At 39.0% G+C, this 14255-nt stretch overlaps 1 protein-coding gene across 1 annotated transcript in view; it reads left to right on the forward strand.

The window, feature by feature from the left end:
- Positions 1 to 14255, forward strand: part of PPP2R3A (protein phosphatase 2 regulatory subunit B''alpha) — a 157873-nt gene that overhangs the window by 116955 nt on the left and 26663 nt on the right. The window contains exons 12-14 of the mRNA XM_046662397.1: positions 7700 to 7875; positions 8412 to 8530; positions 10416 to 10522. Coding sequence (XP_046518353.1) covers positions 7700 to 7875; positions 8412 to 8530; positions 10416 to 10522 — 402 coding nt within the window. The remainder of the gene's footprint in view (positions 1 to 7699; positions 7876 to 8411; positions 8531 to 10415; positions 10523 to 14255) is intronic.

The following is a 14255-nucleotide window of genomic DNA, read 5'->3' on the forward strand; positions in this document are numbered from 1 at the left end:
CCATGGGGGAAGGAAAGTGGATTGAGACCCAACTTGGCTGTGGACCCCAGCATCAGGCCTGCCCAGTGAACACCAATACCAGGCCAGCACTAATGGACCCAGCCTTCAGGCTCACCAGCACCAGGCCAGCCCCCATGGCCTCAAGCTCCAGACCCACTCCTGTAGTCCCTGGCTCCAGGCTCACTGCAGCATCAGGCCAGCCTCCACAACTCTAGACTCCAGGTGGGCTCCTGCAGAACCATCCCCTAGACTCACCCTAGCATGATGCTGGTACCCAGCAGCCCGAGGGTCACCCCAGTGCCAGACCAGCCCAAGGCTCCAGTGAACCTCAACAGACCTCAACACTGGCCAGCCCACCCTTGCAGACCCAGGCTTCAGGAATTACAGGCCCATCCCAGACTCAGGCTCAAGGCCCACCTATTACCAGGTCAGCCCCTGTGGACTCAGGCACCTGACCAGCCTGCGCAAGCACTCTAGCAGTAAACCTATCCACAGACCCCATCACACAGCCTACCCAGAATCTCTGGGCAGGGACCCTAGTAAAGGGCTTTCCCTGCCAAAGCCAGTGTGTAAAGATGAGAAGAGATACCTGCTTCTTAAGATGCAGACACCAACATAGTGCCACAAGGATCACGAATAATTAGGGAAACAAGACACCACCAAAGGAACAAAATAAAGCACCAGTGGCCAATCTCAAAGAAACTGAGATCTGCAAACTGCCTGACAAAAACTTCAAAATAATCGTCTTAAAGAATTTCAGTGAACTGCAAGAGAACACAGACAAGTAAGCAAAATCAGGGAAATGATACATGAAGAAAATAAGAAGTTCAACAGAGATAGAAACCATAAAAACAAACCAAACAAATTCTGGGGCTGAAGAACACAGTGACTGCACTGAGAAATTCCATGGAGAGTTTCAACAGTAAACTCCATCAAGCAAAAGAATCAGGGAGCATCAAAACAAGTCAATTGAAATTACCCAGTCAGAAAAAAACAAAAAGAACAGAAAAAAAAATGCAAGAAGCCTTCAGGACTTATGGACAACCATCAAAAGTAACAATATATGCATTATGGGAGTACCTAAAGGAGCAGAGAAAGAGAAAGGGGCAGAAAGCTTATTGAAAGAAATAATGACACAAAACTTCCCTAATTTAGAGGGGGGAATGAACATCCAGATCCATGAGGCCCAAGGAACCCTAAACAGATATAAAGAGATCTTCACCAAGACATGTTATAATCAAATTCTGAAAAGTTAAAGAGAGAATTTTGAAAGTAGCAAGAGAAAACCAACTCATCACATACAAGGGAACCCCCTATAGGACTACTGTGGATTTCTTAGCAGACACCTGGCAGACCAGAATGAGAGGCATGATATATTCCAAAGGGCTGAAAGTAAAAACTGCCAGTCAATAATACTATACCTAGCAAGGCTGTCCGTCGGAAATAAAGGAGAGATAAAGACTTTCTCAGACAAAAAAATCTGTGGGAGTCCATCACCACTAGACCTGCCTTAGAAGAAATGCTAAAGAGAGTTCTTCAAGTTGAAAGGAAGAATGCCAACTAACATGAAAACATATGAAAGTATAAAACACGTTGTAAATGTAAGAATATAGTCAAATTCAGGATCCTCTAATACTGTAATGGTGGTATGTAAATCACTTTCAAATCTGGTGTAAAAATTAAAAGACAAAAGTATAAAAAAATATAACTACAGCAATTTGATACTGGGTACACAATATATAAGACATATAAATTGTGACATCAATAACATAAAATGTGAGGGGAGGAGAAGTTAAAGCATAAAGTTCTTGTATGCAGTTGAAGTTAAGTTGTTATCAGTTTAAAATAGACTGTTACAGCTATGTTTTATCTAAGCCTCATGGTAACCACAAATAAGAAACCTGTAATAGATACACAAAAGATAAAGAGAAAGGAATCAAAGTATACCACTACAAAAAATCATCAAATGACAAAGGAAGACAGCAAGAAAGAAACAATGGAACTACAAAACAGTCAAAACATTCACAAAATGGCAATAGTAAGCCTTAACTATAAATAATTACTTTAAATGTAAGTGGATCAAAACTGCCATTCAACAGGGCTGGCCCCGTGGCCAAGTGGTTGAGTTCACACGCTCTGCTGCAGGCGGCCCAGTGTTTCGTTGGTTCGAATCCTGGGCGCGGACATGGCACTGCTCATCAGACCACGCTGAGGCAGCGTCCCACATGCCACAACTAGAAGGACCCACAACAAAGAATATACAACTATGTACTGGGGAGCTTTGGGGAGAAAAAGGAAAAAATAAAATCTTTATAAAAACTGCCATTCAACAGATGCAGAGTGGGCAAAATGATGAAAAAACAAGATCCCAGGGGCCGGCCCCATGGGCAAGTGGTTAACTTCATGCACTCCACTTCGGTGGCCCAGAGTTTTGCCAGTTCAGATCCTGGCCACGGACATAACACCACCCATCAGGCCATGCTGAGGTGGCATCCCACATAGCACAACTAGAAGGACCTGCAACTAGAATATATACAAATATGTACTGGGGGGCTTTGGGGAGGAGAAGAAAAGAAAAAAAAAGATTGGCAATGGATGTTAGCTCAGGTGCCAATCTTTAAAAAAAAACAGTCTGTGGGGCCAGCCAGGTGGCACAGTGGTTAAGTTCTCACATTCCTCTTCGGCAGCCCAGGTTTCGCCAGTTAGGATCCTGGGTGTGGACTTGGCACGGCTTGGCGTCCACATATAAAGTAGAGGAAGATGGGCACAGATGTTAGTTAAGGGCCAGTCTTCCTCAGCAAAAAGAGGAATTGGCAGCAGATGTTACCTCAGGACTAATCTTCCTGAAAAAAAAAACAATCTATTTTAAGTTGATAAGAACTGAAATTGGAATGCATTCTAAAGGTCTACATTTTTATTCTCCTTGCCCCCTCTCACCTTTTATGTTTTTGTTGTCACAGTTTACATCTTTTTATCTTGTGTATCCCTTAACTAATTATTGTAATCATACTTATTTTTACCACTTTTGTCTTTAACCTTCATACTAGGTTTATAAATGATTAATCCACCACATTTACTATATATTTACGTTTACTAGTGACATTTATACTTTCATATGTTCTCTTGTTATTTATTAATGCTCTTTCTTTTCAGCTTAGAGAAAATCCCTTTAACATTTCTTTTAAGGCAAGTCTAGTGGTGATGAACTCCTTTAGCTTTGTTTGTCTGGAGAACTCTTTTTCTCTCCTTCAATTCTGAAGGACAACTTTGCTGGGTAGCATATTCTTCATTGGAAGGTTTTTTCTTTCAGCACTTTGAATATATCATGCCACTCCCTTCTGGCCTGCACAGTTTCTGCTGAAAAATCTGCTGATAGTCTTATGAGGGTTCCCTTGTAGATAACCAGGTTGTTTTTCTCTTGCTGCTTTTAAGATCCTCTCCTCATCTTTAACTTTTCACACTTTAATTATAATGCGTCTTGGTGTGGGTCTCTTTGGGTTCCTCTTATTGGGAACTCTATGGGCTTCCTGAATCTGGATGTCTATTTCCTTACCCATGATAGGGAAGTTCTCAGCCATTATTTTTTCAAATAAGTTTTCTTCCCCTTTCTGTCTTCTCTTTCTGGGCCCTCTGTAATGCAAATGTTGGTCTGCTTGATGTTGTCCCATAAGTCCCTTAAGCTATCTTCACTTTTTTTCCTTTTTTTTTTTTTTTTTTTTTGCTGCTCTTTTGGATAAGTTCTATGGCCCTGTCTTCAAGTTCACTGATCTTTTCTTCCGCTTCATCTAGTCTGCTGTTCAGATGTATTTTTCATTTCAATAACTGTATTCTTCAGCTCTGTGATTTCTGTTTGGTAGTTTCTTATATTTTCTGTCTCTTCACTGTGTTCATTCATTCTTCTGAGTTTGGTGAGCATCTTCATGACCATTGTTTTGAACTCTATCAGTTAAATCACTTATCTCCATTTCATTAAAGATTTTTTTCTGACCTTTTTTTCCTTCTTTAGTTTTGAACATATTCCTTTGTTTCTTCATTTTGTTTGACTCTCTTTGTTGGTTTCTATGCATTAGATGAAACAGCCACCTCTCTCCATCTTAAAGTAGTGACCTCATGTAGGAGGTGGACCTTATTATTCAACCCTGCCCCAGCTCTCAAACCTTTGTCATTGTCACAGTAGCCTATTTTATTTTCAATGTCTCCCAGTATTTGAAGGTGTGCCAAGACTTGTCAGTGTCCCAAAGAGGGAAAGGATCTCAGTCAGCACCTAGATTCAGGCAGATTAGAAGCCATATCCTCAGGCAGCAGCGTTTTTTTTTTTTTTTTTTTGAAGATTGGCACCTGAGCTAACAACTGTTGCCAATCTTTTTTTTTTTTTCTGCTTTATCTCCCCAAACCCCCCCTGTACACAGCTGTACATCTTAGCTGCAGGTCCTTCTAGTTGTGGGATGTGGGACGCTGCCTCAACGTGGCCCGACAAGCGGTGCCATGTCCGCACCCAAGATCCGAACCCTGGGCTGCCACAGCAGAGCGTGCGAACTTAACCACTCAGCCACAGAGCCAGCCCCAGGCATCAGCTTTTAAATTATGCACATATAGACAGTCTGGTGGGACTGCAAGCCTAAGCCCAGAGTTAAGTGATGTAGAGGTGTTCCCCTGAGCAGCAGTCACAAAAATTAGGGAATTAGACAAGTGTATAAGCTCCTTTCTGGGAGATATCAGCAAGCTGGAGCAAGGCAGAAGGAGAGTGCTAATATGGCATTCACCAGCCTATGTTCCCTAAAAGCACCTCCTTAGGGACCTAGATGTGTGACAGACCTGAAGCCTACCACTGAGGCTGAAGCACCAGCACAAACAAACAGGCCTCTTTCACAGAAAGATTGGAGGTATGTTTCAGTCTACTGTCTGTGCAGTGCTCTGGGTGTGGTAGCCTGCCAAGAACTGTCCGATTGATACAGTCCCGTAGGACCCAGGAATGCAAACCCCACTGGCCACCAGAGCCAGGTGATCAGGGGGTGTCCCCTGTGTGGCAGCCACAAAAACCAGGGCACCAGATGTATCTAAAAGCTCCACTCTACGAGATACTGGCACTCTGGACCACAGCAGAGGGAGGGCGTGAAGATAGTGCCCACTGGCTGGAATGAGGCAGAGAGAGAGTGTAAAGATGGTATATACATGCACACACATACTACATATACAAACATATACATATACATATGTCATCTGCAACAACATGGATGAAACTGGAATACCTTAAGCTAAATGATATGTTAGGCACAGAAAAACAAATACTACATGATCCTCACTTATATGTGGAATCTAAAAAATGTCAAATTCGTAGAAGCAGAGAGTAGAATGGTGGTCACCAGGGGCTGGAGGTGTGGGGGAAAGGGGGACAAGCTGTTCAAAGAGTATAAAGTTACAGTTATTCTTCCTACATAAGTCTAAAGATCTAATGTACAGTATGATGACTATAGTTATCAATATTGTACTGAATACTGGAAATTTGCTAAAGAATAGATTTCAGGTCCTCTCATCCTCTCCCTGCCAAAAAATGGTAAGTTTTGAGGAAATGATATGTTAAGTAGCTGTAGTAATTGTTCCATTATGTATGTCAAAATATCTCATTGTATACCTTAAATAAAACTTTTATTTAAAATGTTAAAAAAAAATTTAATAGAATTAGCTACAATAAAAAAGTTAAACATAAAATTATTTTTTTTTATTTTTTAAAGATTGGCACCTGAGTTCACAACTGTTGCCAATCTTCTTTTCTTCCCCCCTGCTTTTTCTCCCCAAATATCCCCAGTGTATAGTTGTATATTATAGTTGTGGGCCCTTCTAGAATTGTGGCATGTGGGACGCTACCTCAGCGTGGCCTGACAAGCAGTGCCATGTCCACGCTCAGGATCCGAACTGATGAAACCCTTGGCCACTGAAGTGGAGCGTGCAAACTTAACCACTTGGCCTTGGGGCTGGCCCCATAAAATTAATTTTAATTATATATCTTATTTTTCCAAATATATCTAAAATGTTATTTCAGTATGTATTCAATATAAAAATATTCATAAAATGTCTTACTCTTTTTTTCTTACTGTCTTCAAAAATCTGTTGTATATTACACTTAAAGACATCTAAAATTGGACCAGCTACCTGGCTAGTGGCTACCATACTGGACTGTGCAGATTTGAATAACAGGAGTTCCAAACAAGAGAGCATGGATAAGGGGAAAGAGAGGCAGGGAAGAAATAAAATAATTTAAGAAAATGTCCAAGAACTAAAGGATACCAGTTTCCAAATTGAGCAGGCTTTCAGAAAGCCCAGCATAGAGGAATTACACCTAGACCAAGGCACTTCATCGTGATATTTCCAAATACCAGAGACTCAGAGAAACCTCTACAGGCTTCAAAGGAAAAAAAGAGAAAACCAGATTACAGTCAAAGGATCAGATATCAACATGTTTTAGATTTCTCCACAGTGGGTAGATAGAAGACAGTGGACTAGTGCCTTTAAAATTCTGAAGGAAAAGTATTACCAAGCTATAATTCTATAACTAGCCAGAATATCAACCCAGCTAGGAGATAGATAAAAGGCATTTTCAACTACTGAAGATCTCAAAAAATATACCTGCCATGCTCCCATTTTTAGGAAGTTCCTGAAGAATGTGTTAACACCAAAAAAAGGAAGTAAACCAAGAATGAGGAAAATGTGAGATAGAAGAAACAGGAGAAAGGTGGAAAGAATCCCTAGGATGAAACTGTGAACCAGGCCTAGAAATCAACCAGTCCAGATGAGAGTAGTTCAGAAGGAACCGAGAGGGGCCAGCCCAGTGGCACAGTGGTTAAGTTCACGCATTCCACTTTGGCAGCCTGGGTTTCGCTGGTTCAGATCCCAGGTACGGATATGGCACTGCTCAGCAAGCCATGCTGTGGCAGGCGTCCCACACATAAAGTAGAGGAAGATGGGCACGGATGTTAGCTCAGGGCCAGTCTTCCTCAGCAAAAAGAGGAGGAATGGCAGCAGATGTTAGCTCAGGGCTAATCTTCCTCAAAACAAAAAAAACTGATGGAGGAAATTTGAGGCCCTATCTGATAAGTGCACTTTGTACCCTAAACTCAAGTAAAAGTAAAACTCACTCAAGCCACAAAAAAAAAGAAGGAACCGAGAAAGACTTTATCAAGAAAATCCAATTCATAGAATACCTGATGGGACAGATTATGGATATAGAAAACAGGCAGAGACTTTTGGGGTTGAATTAGTAAATTGTACACAGAAAACTAAGCAAATAAGAAATCAAAGAAAGATATAAAGTTATAAACTCAATGTTGAGTAATTTGAATATATTAAAAGGTTGGGAAGGACATGTAAATAAAGTGGAATCAGTCATTAAAGAGCTAAAACCTCGTCTTTCATAGTGCACAATTAATACACACTTCTTAAAAGGAGCAATAGAAGTGTCGCACCTGAAAATATAAAGATAAAAACCAAAATAATCAGGTGTTGAAACTGCTTGGTTCTGAGGAAGTGAAAGTAAAAGGAAGAAAGGGCCTGCCATGTTTTCTAACAAATTTTGTAAAACTGTGTCTCTCTAAGTCTAAAGTATACACATACATAACTTTTAAAAAGAAACATGGGCAATAATAAATCTGGGTGAAGGAAGGACCTTTACCAGGCCATTGCTAATGAGTGTCTTTATCTCCAGCATTGAGTATTGGTTCCGCTGCATGGATGTGGATGGGGATGGTGTACTCTCCATGTATGAGCTGGAGTACTTCTACGAGGAGCAGTGTGAGCGGATGGAAGCCATGGGCATTGAGCCCTTGCCATTCCATGATTTGCTGTGCCAGATGCTCGACCTGGTGAAACCTGCCAGTGATGGTAAGATTGAGTAAAGAGCCATTTGCACTGTTCACCTATGTAACAGAGCGGGGCACATAATCCTGGATTATCCTAAATTATTTAACTTGCCAGAGTCTTCATACAGGCTTTCCAAATATAGTAGTATTTAAGTTTCTCCTTTACTGTTAGTGTAGAACCAACAATTGATGGCAAATCCTGTTAGAGAAACAGGATTTTTCCATAGAAACAGAAAGCAGATTAGTGATGGCCAGGGGCTGATGGCGGGAGTGTTGAGGGGAGACGGTGAGGGACTGCTTGAAGGGCACAGTTTCCTTTTGGGGTGAAGAAAATGTCATGTAACTTCATAGTGGTGATGGTTGACAACATTGCGAATGTACTAAAAGCCACTGAATTGTACACTTTGAAATGGTGAATTTTATGTTATGTGAATTCTACCTCAAAAAAATAGAATTTTTATATAAAGTAAACATATACACATACTTTTAAACTTCAGTAAAAGTCTTTTTCACTTGCCAAAACAGCTCTTGGAATTTACCAGATTTGTTTTTACTTAGGCAAAATAACTCTACGAGATCTGAAGAGATGCAGAATGGCTCACATCTTTTATGACACTTTCTTTAATCTGGAGAAATACTTAGACCATGAACAGAGAGATCCCTTTGCGGTCCAGAAGGTACAGTATAGTTTTAACTTCTGTATGAGGGCTACAATATCAGGGGCTTTGTGCTACAGAGAAAAATGGTCTCTGTCTACAGGAATCTCGGTCTTTAAAGAGGTAACATTTAAAACATTTCATCACATACTAAAAAGAGAGAATAAAGGACCTAGAGCACATCTCTCCTCACAGCTAATCTTCAAGTTTAGCTTACCTGCACCTGCCTATCATTGAATGAATTGTGTGGCCTTGTACTTACATAAACGTTTGAAACTATTACCAAAAAAGTTTAGAAAAAAATTTGTCCTAACTTTTAAAAATGTATCCATAGGTACATCTGTATTAGAAAGTGTATTGGGCTTGATTTAATTGTACCATACATTTCCTGGATGACATGGTAAATAGCTTTCCCTATCATAATGAAAACCAGAAGCTCTCCATGATAGACAACCTTCGGATAATATAACCCTTTTTCAGGTGTTAATGATTCCTCTACAGGTACTCTACCTGAATAGAGATGCGCACCCTTCCCCATACAAAAAAGCCTGTGGACCCTCAGAAAACACTGGATATATGATGCATATCCAGAAAAAAAACAAACAAAAAGCAGAATATCACCACCTCCCCTTTTATTTCCATTTAAAAAGTAAACATTATGTTGATAGAAAAGCACTATTTCATTTGAGTCCTACAAGAGTACAACTACAGGAAACGTTCACAGTCTTTTCTTTTTCTTTTCCATTTTGCATAACTGTTTGACCTAAATAGTACTAAGAATCAGAAGGTCACCTTCTAAAAACAAATACTCTGCACCTGCTCTTGGGGCATATGAAGGTGCATTATCACTAGCCGAAAGTCAGTATTATATTTCATTGAATTTAAGATTCCCCATTATTTTATATATCTTTAAGCAAGAAAGAAACACTGCCAATTGTAAGTCTAAGATGCATGCCAATTTCAGAGATGTTAAAAGGGTGGGATGGGGATTCTTAAAATGGATTAAATATAGTAATTAACACATTCTGTGGTCAATATTTAGGTACTTGCATTCTTCTAGACATAACTAACCTTACATCCTAGGGCACTGCTAACTCATTTTCATCACAGAAAAATATCATTTTACCTGAAACATATAAACCATGATGCTGTTCATATTGTAGAAGGAAAAGAAAATGTATGGCCTTTTCCCCCTTCACTTCTTTTATTTGCGTTATAAATTTTACTTTTAAATCTTTACATTTAAATTTTACTTTTCTTTATAAGAGGTAGTAATTATCAATATCTGTTCCGATCTGCAAAGAACATTATTAATCAGAACGTACTCAGTAAATTCAGGCACTATGTTGAAGAGACACTGGTTATACAGAGATGAAAAAGACTCAGTATATAAAGAATGAGTATGTAGAGATGAAAAAGACCGAAGAGGAAGAGGTGACAATCAACCTATATAGTATAGCGAAAGAAATGATTTGGAGGAAAAAGGGCTGTTTCCAGGAAGATGACACAGATGACATGGTGTCTAAAGTGGCTTTTAAAGAAGCAATAAAAATTGGCCAGAGGAAGAGAAAGCACTATTTCAAGTGGGTATATGTACATTACAAGTCTCTTCAGATAGCTGCTATGCAAAGTGCCAAGGGAGAAGGGGCCAGAGAAGGGTCTCTGATTACAACACTAAGGGATCTAGACCTAAAGAATCCAGCTGCTGAACACGTGATTATAATTTTGTGATTGGAGGTGTAGAAAGTCACTTTAGGAGCGTTACTTTAGAATTCTTTTAACATGTTGAAATGAAACATTTTTCAGATAGGTTTTTTTCAGTGATATACAACATTTGTGATGACCTGTCTCCAGTTCTTTACCTTTGATGATTTTTGTTTCCTGTTGCTGTCCTCTTTCCAATCAGGACGTTGAGAATGATGGGCCTGAGCCCTCCGACTGGGACAGGTTTGCTGCTGAGGAGTATGAGACTCTTGTAGCAGAGGAGTCTGCCCAAGCACAGTTCCAGGAAGGGTGAGTCTCCCTCTGTCTTGTAGAACTTTTCTAACAGGGTAACCATATCAGGAATATTCAAACCATCTTAAAAAATCAAGGGGCCAGCCCAGTGGCATAGTGTTTAAGTTTGCACGCTCTGCTTTGGCAGCCCAGGGTTCTCAGGTTTGGATCCTGGGTGCAGACCTACACATCACTCATCAGGCCATGCTGGGACGGCATCCACATGCAAAATGGAGGAGGATTGGCATGGATGTTAGCTCCGGGCCGATCTTCCTCACCAAAAAAAAAACCAAGCTAGTAATCCTTTCCTGTTTTTGCCATTTTTGAATATCATAAAAATGAGTAACCAATTTTATTGAATGAATATTTTACCCAGCAGTCTTCTCTTCCCTTCTTCACTAATTTCCTGGAAAGTGTTCTCATGTCCCATTTCCTTTAATAGAGTTGTACCTTTCAATGGAAACTAAGATCACTACTACTTTGTTAGTGATGTTAATAAACTCAGTAAATACAGGAGGAGGCTAAAAGAACTGAAGCTCTTTTAAACAATAAAGATGATCATGTTTAAAACAAATCTTTCATACATGGTTTTATGCATTCAACCCTGAACAGGAAGTGACTTCTACAAAGAATTCATAATAGTCAGGCTATAATTCCATAAGGATACCATAGTAAGAAATTAAACTGAGATTTTCACTGCTTAGAACATTCCAGAAACTTTATAATTTGCTGGCTCTTCCCGTCATCTTTTAGCAATTCCTTTAGCAGTTCTTCTAATTCTTCCTTAGTCATTGTTTCTCTAAAGCTCTCAGTTAATCCTTATTATTAATGTAATGCATTTTTTGAATAGGCAGTACATTCATATGATTTAATATTCAAAGAAACAAAAGAATAAATATTAAAAAGTTTCCTACTACCAAGTTCTCCTCCCCAGAAGCAACCACTGTTATCATTTTCTTGTGTACCCTTCCAAAGACACTCTCATACACACACACATTTACACACACGTATGTGTATATATATAAAAGAAAATACACATACTTTTTTTCTTTCTTTTTTCTCTTACATACATGATAGCATACTGTATTCATTGTTTGGTCCCTTGCTTTTTTCCACATTTGTATAAAGTTTCTGCTATAAAAGATGAGTAAGTTCTAAAGATTTGTTGTACAACATAGTACCTATAGTTAAAAATATGGCATTGTGCACTTTAAAATATGTTAAGAGGATAGATCTCATGTTAAGTATTCCTACCCAAAAAAGCCACAAAAGAACACAAGGAAATTTTGGGAGGTGATGGATATGTTTAGTACCTTGATTGTGGTACAGTTGTATGCTTATGTCCAAATTCATCAAGATGTATTCATTAAATGTGTATAATTTTTTGTATATCAATTAAATCTCAATAAACCTAAAAATAACAAAGATTGGGAGAACAGCATGGTGAACTTGTATTTTATGATCACTGAGGTATAAATGAGGCTTCATGAACATTTTTGGGGCCTTGAGTGTATGAAGAAAAAGAACTAATAAAAGAATAACTTAAGGTTGGAGGAAAAAAACAATAAATTGGAGGTTATTCCACAGATGTATCGAATGAATGTTCTAAGTTTTTACAGCTGTGTGATATTCCACTGTAGAGTTATACCATTATTTTACAATCCTCTGCTCATGGACATTATATTTCTAATATCTCACTATTAGAAATATAACGTTGCAATAAATAGTCTTATATAAATGTCATTTTATACATACATAGGATAAATTTCTAGAAGTGTAGCAAATAGCATACTTGCAAAGACATAGGAGGATTTTAGAGAAACTAACAAGAAATGATGCAGACACACAGAACCAGAATGGTGGAGAGCCATTTCCATCCCTCAGCCTAAAAGGACAAGGGAAGGAAACCATCACCAGAACCCAGAGAGTAACTATATGGAGAGGGTCACCCGACAGGACTTTTCACCTCCAGTAAGGGGATTTAACCAACCTATGGCAACCCAGCTGAGAGACAGCTGCTAGAGTAAATACCCAGTGTCATTCTCCTCATATCCTTCAGTATCCTGCTGGCACATCTGACTGGCTTCCACCCACAAACCAGAAGACAAGAGACCCCACTGATAGGATCCTTTTGGGTCAGCCTCCTGGGGCACAGAGCTAGGGGGAGAGTAGATCTAGAGGATAAACAGAAAATGTCCAGCTCAGTAGATAACATCAAATAGTCCTCCATTGAGATTTTAGTATTTTTCACCCCTACTGTGAAGTTTTTAATATCTTTATAAAAGTACTGAAGAAGCCATCTCCAAACCACTTTCTCTAATCTGGAGATTTCCTTAATATGCTTAGCCACAAAACTGGGGTCTCATTTTTATGTCAATGACCTAGAAACCCTTAAAGTCATTCATCATCCACTGATTATCTTAAGCCTGACTGCATCAGTAGAAGAGACAGGAAGCAAGTGGATTCACAAGCATGACAAAGTTTTTTGGCATTGAACTCCCTTAGTAAGAATTAGGGTAAGTTTACTGATCTTATGGAGCACCATCACTACTGTTGAGAACATGTGTGGATGTTTATAATGGTAAAAATTTGGAAAAAATCTAAGTAATAGGAAGATTAATAAAATTTTCCTACATTTACAGAGTGTAATCCCATGTAACCATTAAAAATCATTTTGTGGATTTATATTTCTTGACTACCATAAAGAAAAAGTAGGGACATGGAAGAAGGCTTTGAAAGATCAAGTAAAATGGAATAGAAAAGAAAAATAAAGTATCAGAAAGAAAATTAGGTCTATGTAAGGAAAACCAAAGGGATCTAACTTATATGTATTAGACAACACAGCAGATAGAATAGAGAAAAAATATATTCAAAGATAATAGAAAAGGTTTTATGAAATAAAAGAAGATCTGGGGGCTAGCCCGCTGGCGTAGTGGTTAAGTTCATATGCTCCACTTTGGTGGCCCAGGGTTCGCAGGTTCAGATCCCAGGCACCGACCTACACACCACTCATCAAGCCATGCTGTAGCAGCGTCCCACATACAAAATAGAGGAAGACTGGCACAGATGTTAGCTCAGCAACAATCTTGCTCAAGCGAAAAAAGAGGAAGATTGGCAACCGATGTCAGTTCAGGACCAAGGTTCCTCACAAAAAAAAAGATCTGAATCTGAAAGGTCAGAAGTCACACCATACTCCAGGAAGTACTGATAATGAGTGACCCTAGATATGTGAGGTGAATTTACCAGAATTCAGAGATAAATAAAAGTGTATTTGGGGTTTTTTTTCCATTTTTTAAAAACGCAAGTCACCAGACAAGGGGGAAAAAATCAGCCTTGCTTCAGATAACTCCACAGTGAAAATGAATACCAGAAGACCATGAAACAATATTTACATCTTTCTCAGAGAAAGAAATTCTATACTCCAAAATTTTATACTAACCCAAGATGACATTCAAGCATGAAAACACAAATGAATACTTTCAGACATGTAAGAGCTAGAGGGAATATAGCACCCATGAGCTAGTCTTTAAAAAGGACATAATCATAAAATTAAGAGACGAACCAAACTTAAGACCTCTGAAATGGAGCAGCCATGGTGGAAAAGAAAGAATAGTGAGCAGTCAGTCCATTTAGATGTAGAAAGGATAGAGATCAGAACGTAATATTCTGGAAAAAATAATGTAACTAAAACTGGGATGTAGAGAGGGGGAAGAAATCTTTGTGCAAGTTTCATTAGCAGGGACTCAACAGA

The sequence above is a fragment of the Equus quagga genome, chromosome 1 (genome assembly GCF_021613505.1).
Source record: "Equus quagga isolate Etosha38 chromosome 1, UCLA_HA_Equagga_1.0, whole genome shotgun sequence".
NCBI lineage: Eukaryota > Metazoa > Chordata > Mammalia > Perissodactyla > Equidae > Equus > Equus quagga.